Raw genomic sequence first — 10,522 nt, 5'->3', positions numbered from 1 at the left:
TCATCATTATTGGCAGTATTTTTTCCCTGGAAATCTACATCGTGTATATCCGTATCTAACATTTCTTCGGCGGAATGACTCGAATATTGTACGATACCGGAAAGCGGCAAACAAAGCGACCGGCGTGCATGGTTTGAGTGTCTTGACTGTTTATGTTGCTTGACAAGTTCCGCATTGTATTTGCTGGATAAAAGAAGATACATTGGTTGTGACATTGAAAGACAGCTTCTTTAATTAAGGTAATTGGGAATGTAACTGCGTAATTGGAACGACATGACATGTTTATATTGACGTCTGCTCTGTTTTTCAAATACAGACGAGACTTAGCCCAGAAATGTTGTCAACAAAGCAGAAATATCTATCGTCAGCGAACTTGACAATATGTTTTAGTTAAGTTACTCTTCCAGAAGAAATAAATGTACGGTTTGTGCGTCTGAGCACAGGATTCTAAGGTAGGTCTAATCCTTTTTAAAGTGGCAGCTGATAAACGGGTCGGATGCTGGTCACACACCACCATCACAAATGGGAGTTAATTATTATTCATTTAATACAGGCAGGTCTATCTTACATGTCTAGAATGTCAGTTTGAAAATCCAAATCCACAAGTAATACCTGTATGAAATGGAAATAAAGAGTGTAATGCAGTTATAAGATTTTGGTTATTTTCACGGTTTTCGCACCAAATAAGCATGTTGAATGGGATTTAGTTGATATTAATTATGGTATACTCGGACCCTGTGGTACCGCAGCATTCATCATTTCGCGGCATTTGTGATTTCCGATAGTTCATGCGGGACACGCCTCTTAGCAGCTCTCTATTAATGCAAATCAGTAACCAGGAAGTGCTTACTTCGTAAACAAGTTCAATTTCCTCGGAATGTTCCATCTGCTGTAAGTAAGGAGTTGTTAATGTGTTGATACTTACTCCTGGTATAATCTTTAATATTGCCTTACCCCCATCTATCAATGGCCAATGATATAACCCACAGTTCCCCAAGTAAACTTTCTCTATTGACCTGAACTAGGTAGATCATCTGCATATTCACGGCGACTAAGGTAACGGAAGTTACGTAGTTCCCACATTTTTTCCTGCTCTGTGTCCAGAGATCATAAGGGCCATAATGCCAAACTTAGAAATACGTTCTTCACTAGTAGCCAAAAGATAAATACATACTTTGGGCATACTTGGAGTGCTTTTTATATATTTATTGTTGACTTTTAACATTTTTCCATTTTCTGACATATTATTGTCATCCAATTTTTTTTCAGACTATCTTAGAATATCATTTCTGATATTTTGTTGTTGTCTTAAAAAAATATTATTCTCTTACTTTTCGGTAAATATGCATTGCATACCTATTGCTGATAACACATTTAGAATTTTACTTGTGCTGTCTTTGCACTTGTCTGGACAAATCACTGATGTCTGGCATGATCATACAAGTGGTTGGTAGAATTATGTCCTCTTTTTGTCCAAGTCGGACCTCCATTCACAACTTTTCTCTGTACCGCAATACGATGGAGTTCTCTCCCTTGTCAAACAGCGCGAGGCCCGGCTTTTACTCGGCGCTACTAATTTAAATAATGAACTTTTATCAGTGCATTGTTTGATAAAATAAATGATATCTGATATAGAGAACATGAATAATCATAAAGGTTAGTGAGTACATTTTGTTCCGTTTAGCATACATGACAAGTACCGCAATACCGCAAGATTGCATGCAATATCCTGACGTACCCTTATTCGAACAGTTAAGATTGCGTTGTTGATATATTGAGGGATGAGTTGGGAGTAGTACACTTTGCCGGGCGCACCTTTTCAGATCCAATTAGCACTGTGGGGGCTCGAACGCGCTTCACTGGCTCACTGGCTTGGCTAATTAATGCGTTAATTAGCCGAAGCTCTACCACTGGAGCATGAGCGCTATCACATGTAATCAGTGCGCGGTTGACGGGTCATTAGCACCCCATTAACAAGCATGAGTAATTCAGAAAACAATGGATTGCGCATGAGTTTGACGTCACTGTCCACACTCCCATTCATCTTTTCTTGAAACCACACCCGCCATTGTTTATGTCAACATGACCAACAAATCGGATTAACAGGATTAACGCTTGAAAAGGTAAGAAATTATGGCTAACCCTTGCCCAAAGCAAGCTAACCCTAGGGATCAAAAAGGGGAGTTGGATAGTAAAGACGTGTAAGTTTCCCTGAGACTAAAATGGGGTGTTGGAATGTAAAGAAGTGTAAGTTTCCCTAAGACCGAAAACGGGTATTGGATCGTGAAGCGAGAGTCACCGGAGCGTGAGGCACGGTAACGGTATAGCGAGACAGCAGTAGCACTATAGCGCGGTAATTGACTGGATGGTAGAGCTCAGGCTGCGCCCGGTAAACTGCATTGTTGCTGATGAGTCAGTCAAAACCTAAATTCTGTTTCATACCAGTAGTTGTAGGTGATGCGACAAAATATCAATATGGCTACTTGAATATAGGGTACGCTTTCCGGACAATAGTTTAAACTGTACATGTGACTAAATATTACATTATGTACATGAACAGCTTGTTGCAAATACTTTGCATTCCTTTCTATTGATATTTATTTTTTCAATAATTAACATGCAAAAACAAAAATAGCCTAGGTCGATACTATAGAAATATTAAATGTATTGTGAAACATTATCGAGAAGTTGGTCCTCAATTCAGGTACAGTAGTGGGTAAACGTAAGGAGCTGCATCCAATGTGGAAAGGGGCAGTACTTATCTAGGTGATTTCTTGTGGCCAGGTCAAGGTGAAATCCAATGGATTATTCCAGCGCAGGTTTGAATCCTTTTCACTGCCCCACTGTTTTGAAATGGGATGGTAAGGAGCCTGCAAATATTACAAGAAGAAATGCAACTACATGTGTATGGTATGCCTGTATCTTCACTTGTCATGTGGTGTCTGATTTGTGTTTCATCTTGGTTGGTTTTCCTTTTCATATCTCTCACTTGGGGATGATCATGGTCTCTGGAATATTGCCAGAGTATGGTATGATATTAACAGTTGTATCTGATCTGTGTTTGAAGTGTTGAGATGTATTTTTGCTCTTTCAGAATTGGTTGTGATTGCTTATCCCAGAACAATGCCAGCGTCAGACTTCGGCTGGTCCAATCGTGCACAAGTGTTTCAAGTTTTTGGCAATAAACGTAAACATGAGTGGACAGAGGCTGGGGACAGAGAAGTGCAGGTAATATTTCATGAAATCGGGGATTTGTCTAGGATTCTAAACTAAGTGACCTTGGAAGCCAATTTCGGAAAAAACTGCTATATTGTTTAAAACTGGGATTTTTTTAAGCTCTTATTTTCTTAGTTTCAGATGTATTTTTTCATTGTATTTTTACATTGCATCCTATACAATAATTTGAAATAAAGGATTCTCTTTATTGGTCCTGTTATCAGTTAAATACAAGTCATCTTGCACAAGCCATCCCATTAGAGATAACTATAGTAACTACTAAACGTGAATAGGAAAGAACAACCTAATAGTATAACAGCACTCTGCGTAAGAAGCTAATGGATCCTGTTCAACTTGGACACTTGTATGTCTTTACAGATCTTTATTTACTGATTGAGTGCAGGCATCACATGTACATGAAATCTACTGTAGTTAATAAAGCCTACATCTCGCTTATTGTTATTTAGATTTCTATATCACTGTTGTGAGTTTATGTGACACATTGCACAAAGAAAACTATCAATACCCAATATAAATGATAACGTGAGTACTCAATACTAAACATGCTAAACAGTACTCAATGGCTAAAACAACAATCTGGAGTCCTACTGACTTTGTGACGTTGCTGATTGTGTGATCATACTCCCAAAGGTATCACTTGACTGTTTGACCTGTGAAGATCCTGGGTAGAATAGGTCTTCAGCAACCCATGCTTGCCGTAAAAGGCGACTATGCTTGTCGTAAGAGGCGACTAATGGGATCGGCAAGGGCTATAGCATGTATAGGACTAGTGCCAGTTTCTAACGCTATGCATGTCATCGATCTCAATTGCGTGGATTGATGCTCATGATATCAATCACTGGATTGTTATGTCCAGTCTTGATTATTTACAGACCACCGTCATATAGCTGGAATATTGCTGAGTGCGGCATTAAACAACAAACCAACCAAATGACTGTTTACAATTACAGGCTGCCATGCTATGGCTGGAATGTTACATCCTGCAGGGTAATACAACAAAGAAACGAACAATCAAACACTAACCACACAGAATGTGTACTACTTTGGCTGGCGCATTAGATTGTGCTACAGCGATAGAAACTGTTTAAGTCCACTAGTCCTTTTATATAAAGCAAAACCGTAAATAATGGCAAATTTCTACCAGTCCTTATACCCTTACTCTTGGGCAGTTTGGCAAGGGCTAGAAGGACTAGTGCCAATTTCTAATGCTGTGCTATCTGTTTGTCTTCTATCATCAAATCCATTTTTGTGTCCACAACACCTTTATTTTTGATTTTAATATGATACAATGGTCATGCAGCATTTCGGAGGCGTTAGTCATTTAATCCTGAGGCGAATCACTGTCACATGCCGCATGTTTGGTCAGCTTGCAGTATCCTATACCTCATCACCAATGCCATGCTTGAGTGGCCAACGGACCATTCTCTAACTTGTACAGTATTGCAGACAGCCGAGCCACACATGACTGTGCCGCTGGCCAGCTCTTTATGGTAGCTGAGCTGCTGTGATCTAATTTGTGTTGACAGAACCTGTGATTATTTGGGTATATATTAACGTACAGTAAACTAATGTTTTAACGAACCCAAAGGGATCACTAATTTTAGTTGGTTATAACCGTAGTTGGTTATAAGCATATTTACAGCATACATGTATATACAAGAAATGGCTGGGACCAAAAAATGAATTTGTTATATCTGTCAGTTCGTTATAAGCGTGTTCGTTATAAACATAGTTTATTGTACTTAACTCAGGGAATATATAAAACTTGTATAAACTCCCTATTAAAACCCATATCCTGCCAAAGGGCCTAGGTTAAAGGAATATATTTGATTTAACAACAGATCATGTAATAAAAAAAATCAACATGATCAGGTTGATAAGAGGCTGTGTTATTTATGTGTATGAAGGTAACTCTTACACAATGAGTATTTGGATCTATTGCTTCAGATGGAGGCGTCTTCAAAGAGGCAATGTCCTGAACCTACAGAATGTGGAGATGCCATGAATGAAATGTTGGAGATCAATCACAACTCCATCCTGCCCACAGACGCTCCTCAGCAGGTAAAGTACAGGTTTTTAATTCTACCGGTAATTGTCGGAAACGAAATGTGTCCTGTTTAATTGTGTCTTTGTATCTGGACAGGAAGGGTCATTCCTCATGCTGTCAAGCACTAGTTTGCCAGGTCCAAACTCAATTATTTTCTGGCTGTATTGTGATGAAACTAATTGCCGTACAAAACAACATACACCCGCTTGATTAGCTATGAAAAAAGCTTTGAACAGAACTCCACTTGTCTGTCTACCACACAGTTCACAAGGGATTGTCCATGTGTGGAGCTTGACCCCCATCTCCGGCTAAATGCGGGATTTTGGCTACTGCTAAGGGTGATTTAAATGTCACCTGTCAAGAACACTCTGACTGTAAACTGACCGGAAAATAGGTCAACTGCCCTCATGCTTACTTGAACTTAATGTTGCAACCCCTCGATCAGATGCCTGTAACTTAGGTCAATGTGACCGAGTTACCAACTTCAGTAGATCTACAATACCTACATGTCGAGTAATGAGACACCGCCCTATAGCATCACCTCATAAGAACGGGAGCGCTTAAACAGTGCCAAGGGGATGGAATCTATCACCTTACTTCTTAGGTACGATCCTTCATACCAAAGAGTTTTATATTCTTCCCAAAACTGTTACGTTGACATCCGATGACTACGCGGGGAGTAACGCGGGGGCACCTTCCTTCATCGCCACCTCGATGTAACGAAAGGAACGTTTATTCAATGTACATTACAATCTTTCAGACCAAAATTTTTTATATTCAGCTTTGTCTACTCGATACAACTTTGACTTCCCACGACAGTTAAGTCGATGCCTTGGCGTTCAGTAGGGGAGCGCATTTATTTAGTCTTCATGGGATCTGGCATTGGTACGCAGACGAGCACAACTTTCCATGTATAATCAAGGCCCGACATGATCAGAAACCCTCCTGAAGTTGACTTTTCAACTTGACAGTCTCGTAGACAGCCTTATCTAAATCTGCTACCCACTCTTCAACAGCCGCTACACTTTGTCAGTGATCAGTGACAGGTGCTCATGGGGCTGCTCAGGTCAGCCCAGGATTTGATGAGCTGAAGTCGCCTTCACCTGGGTCCGATCCAACAGTCATTGAAGCCTTACATAAGAATATTTCCACCAACAACATCACAGTAGTTTTGATGTCTATGCAATCAGGGGATGACACACTCTCACTCCCGCCTTTGACAGACGTTACAGTTCTTCCATCTGGTAGATCAGCAGGGCCTCCGTTTTTTTGTTCAGCACATTCCCGGATGTAGGAATGTTCTGGCAGACGCTCTCTATCTAGGTCAGGAAGGGAAGCGCTTTCCCAAGGTGTTTCCTCTCTTATGTCAGCACCTTGGTCATCCCAACATCGACCTCTTCGCTACTTGCCAGAACCTCCAGATCTCAACTTATGTCACCCCGATCCCACAGGCATGGTGGGTGGGCGCATTGAGCATCACTTGAGAAGGACTATGAGCAAATGATTTTCTGCCACCAGTACTTCTTCCCAAGGTGATGCAGAAGTTCAGGGCAACCAAGAGCCTCGCTCCGACTTTGATTGCGTCTTGGTGGCCAGTCAGGGGCTGGTTCATGGATCTCAAAGACATAACCACAGATGACCCCCCCCCCCCCTCCCGAGCTACCAGGTGGGACTTGGGCGTTTAGGGCCTTAGGCGCCAAGGGTTATCTGGCAAGAAGCAGTGACAACTATACATTTGGCTCACATACTTGCGTCTACTAGGGATATTTACGACAACAAGTGGCACTCCTTTGGGAGTTTCTGTAAGGTAAAACATCAGGACCCCACTACTGCATTGAATATGAGTCCTGATAACATACCTGAGAAATTTAAGAAAATAATACTTGTTATCATCATCATCATCATCATCATTGGTACTAGTAGTAGTAGTAGCAGCAGTAGCAGCATACATGATATGACTATGTTGTTCTTCAGGATACGGCACCTGTTGATTGTGCAACCATGACTCAGGACCAAATACATCAACTACAGCATGCCCAACTTCAGCAGCAAATACAAGAGCAGCAACAGCAACAACAGCAGTATATGCAGCAACAACAGCAACATCTTCAGTCACAACAGATGCAGCAGGCGTTCAACCAAGAGATACAGCCGGTAAATATAATTGAATGATCAAAATTGTTAGCTCTACCTGTCATCAGCCTGTGCTTATGTTTATGGAGCTTCGATGAAACATGCTTTTGGGTGTGGTAGTTAACATGCATGAAAAGTCTTTGAAATTTGGTTACAGTGATTGTATAGGTCCCTTTTGGGATCCCAAGGTAGAATTGGTAACCCATTGTCATGCTTATAAAAAGAGTGAAAACAACTGTGTCTAGTGCTCTGTGATTTGGCAGATTGAACATGATTGTGTCTTTGATGGAACATATTGTTTCTCATGTTTTCAGTCCGTTTTGCCTGATCCAGACTTGATTTTATACAGGCATCCATAATGTGTTTAGAATACTGTGACTCACTCTTAACTAACATTCAATCACTTCCTTGTAGTTGCTTGAAGTTGAAGTTAAGGCTGTGTTTTTGTATTAAATTGATCAAAGCTTTACATTAATCCTAATGTTTCATGCCTCTTCCCTCCCTCTTGCAGCAGCAACAGCAAGAGGATCCCCAATCTCACAACACAATGGTTATGGACCTTTGTGATGAGACATACTCTAACGCACAGTTGGACACAGAAACACAGTCAATGTACAGCAACATGGACTCTGACTTTGTGCCAAATCTGCAGCAATATGGGTTAGCATTTTGTGGAGACTCGTGTTTGTAAGTTAGTGAGTGTCACGTAACTACATGCTTGTCTTTCTGTTTTCTTGTCCGAGTTTTACCCAAGGATAGCTCTACAAATAATCAACAGTATTTTGATAAATCTAATAACGCATTATTGATAGTTCTTTGTGGTTATTGTAAAATGAGTATCCTGGATAAAACTCCATTGAATTTTGTTGAAAAGTTTGTAATCTTGTTTTGTATCTAATATAATTCCATGCTCAGTTGTTGAAACATTCAGAAGATTCCCATAAATGTCGTAAAATACAATTAATTCTTTTACAACTGAATATTTTCATATCTTTCCTGCTAGCTAAATGTAGATACAGCATGCAGTTTGAGGTAAACCGGCAATAAGACTAAAAACCTATTCCTATTTTGTATAGAGGTGGAGAACGATACCCAGCATCAGGGAGAATCCGGTGCTACTGCAAGCAGTCTTGGGAAGGATTGATGGACATGAGGCCCTATGTGTCCGACTACTACTGAAAACACCTCCCTAGTCACCTATTGTACCTTCAAAGTCACATCCTGACACCAGTCTTTGTGTGTCTCACTCAAGGCAGTCCACCAAATGCATTTTTAGGCCAGACCACTATTTTCACTTGTTCTACAGCAATATTCCAGCTTGTGGGTCACAAAAAGATATAATAAATAGGTTTAACAAGTCAGGTTGTTTTGGAGTAGGGGTTGGGACTCTGTCCTAAGCTGATAGCTTTAAGATTGCAAAGATTACTAAGATTACTAAAATTACTAATGAGTAAAGAGGTGCAACCTCTTATTTAAATGTCAGTAACCAGGAAAATAAGGTCTGGCCTCTCTGTGATAAAGTGCTGCATCAATCAATGTAACAGCATTTACTTCAGAGACTAGTATTGTGACTTTTGAGAGCATATTGGTTTAAGATGTTTTCGATATTTGATTTCTTTTAACTGAGTCAAGTCAGTGTTGTATATTTTCCAAAGAGAGTGTTGATACGTAATGAATCACAGTTAAAAGCACAGTTGTTTTCATCATATAAGAGCTGGTTTTACTGTTGTATTAGTCTGTGACAGATACTTGTAATCATTTGACTTTGAAGATCCTACACAACTGAAACTGTCACATAGTGAATGATGATAGGCAAGAGTTAAATATGTTGTTGTAGAATCTCACACTGAAATAACTTTAGGTTTGAGCAAGGTAAATTTACTTGGACATATTATACAGGTGGTTAATTGAACGAGTGTATACCATTTGTTCTTGATTCCTTCACATAATTCATGTTTCTTTAAGAAAGTCATTTGTATTTTTTTAAATGACCTGGTATATAAATTATTGGTATACCATTTCTTTATTCTAGGGACTTTGAATCTCCATGCAGCAGTTTTGTACCATTTAAAAAATGAACAAATCCTTTATTTTAGATATTCCACTAACCAGTGGGTCATGAATGTGACCTGCACTTTTGCTATTGTTAGCTAATGTGTGACCGTGTACAGTGTTATGGCTTTAATATCAATGTTAGTGCCTTACTTGTTGACATAATCATAGATGCTTCAGAGAGAACAGAATATGTGTGTGCAATTGTATGATTGTTTTGTGAGGTACAGATTTAAATTATTTTGTTGTACAACTATATATGCATATAACTGTACTCAAAGATTATTTTGAGGGCCCTGTTCCACAAATTGATGTTATTGCTAATACAGTTGTGACTCCTATACTTTGATAGTGTGGTAGTGGTAGATTGATTACACTTTTTAGAACGAGTAGACCTGGGCCATTTAGAGTCCTCTAATTTTGTTAATGTGTCTCAAAAGAGTTGTCTCAAATTGTTTCAACATCGTCATTAGGTGTACACGAATAGGAATTTGTGGTGGCAATTATACTACCTTGAACATAATCGTAAAAATGACATGGTATAAGTGAATTATCATTTTGGATATTTGTGTTCACTGTTTCTAGTGATATATATAAAACAACTTGAAAAAGGTTACCATGGATTGTGCGGAACTGAATGTTGCCATGTATTAGTTTGTAATGTTCTCTTGTGTATATTTATGACTTGTAGAACCTCTTATATTTATTGAAATCATTGTCTCATAACCTGAAAGCTATCACTTTACCAGTCATTGCTTAGCCTGATCACATATACCGTCTTCGACGAAATAGGCGCCCAGGGCGCTCTCAAAATTAGAAATAGGGGGCTCTTATTAGAATATTATTTTGTTTGAAAAAACAGAGTTGAAAGATAAATTTCATGGTTTATGCTGACAGCCTGAAATGTTTATGTACGACTGATATATTTTTCCAGAATTTAATTGCCCATAATTAAGGGTGCATATAACACACGAATGCGTATTATACGCGAATAAATAAGTCTTGTGTACATTGAACAATCGGAAGGGATGCTAATTGGGATTGTTCACTAGC

At 39.3% G+C, this 10,522-nt stretch overlaps 1 protein-coding gene across 3 annotated transcripts; it reads left to right on the top strand.

Annotated features, from left to right (window-relative positions):
- Positions 1 to 103: 103 nt before the first annotated feature.
- Positions 104 to 10,287, top strand: LOC139461771 (uncharacterized). Of its 3 annotated transcripts, none has more exons than XM_071243230.1 (6): positions 104 to 239; positions 3,095 to 3,228; positions 5,185 to 5,298; positions 7,259 to 7,438; positions 7,929 to 8,077; positions 8,494 to 10,287. In XM_071243230.1, exons 2-6 carry the CDS (start codon positions 3,124 to 3,126, stop codon positions 8,594 to 8,596), a joined length of 651 nt encoding a protein of 216 aa, XP_071099331.1. In that variant the 5' UTR covers positions 104 to 239; positions 3,095 to 3,123; the 3' UTR covers positions 8,597 to 10,287. The 3 variants fall into 3 exon arrangements, with proteins under 3 accessions (XP_071099331.1, XP_071099330.1, XP_071099332.1); XM_071243229.1 differs by having other exon boundaries at positions 7,929 to 8,104; XM_071243231.1 differs by having other exon boundaries at positions 7,929 to 8,112; positions 8,494 to 8,583.
- Positions 10,288 to 10,522: the final 235 nt, after the last annotated feature.

This window comes from Haliotis cracherodii, unplaced genomic scaffold, assembly GCF_022045235.1.
Source record: "Haliotis cracherodii isolate W230 unplaced genomic scaffold, xgHalCrac1.p SCAF_15, whole genome shotgun sequence".
NCBI classification, from domain to species: Eukaryota; Metazoa; Mollusca; class Gastropoda; order Lepetellida; family Haliotidae; genus Haliotis; species Haliotis cracherodii.
The sequence above is the reverse complement of the archived record's forward strand: the minus strand, read 5'-3'. Positions and strand labels throughout refer to the sequence as shown.

Excerpts from the sequence above, each read along its gene's own strand:
- LOC139461771 (XM_071243229.1), top strand. The coding sequence starts at position 3,124 with ATGCCAGCGTCAGACTTCGGCTGGTCCAATCGTGCACAAGTGTTTCAA. Across the intron at positions 5,299-7,258 it reads CCACAGACGCTCCTCAGCAG|GATACGGCACCTGTTGATTG; the intron begins GTAAAGTACAGG and ends GTTGTTCTTCAG. Across the intron at positions 8,105-8,493 it reads TTTTGTGGAGACTCGTGTTT|AGGTGGAGAACGATACCCAG; the intron begins GTAAGTTAGTGA and ends TATTTTGTATAG.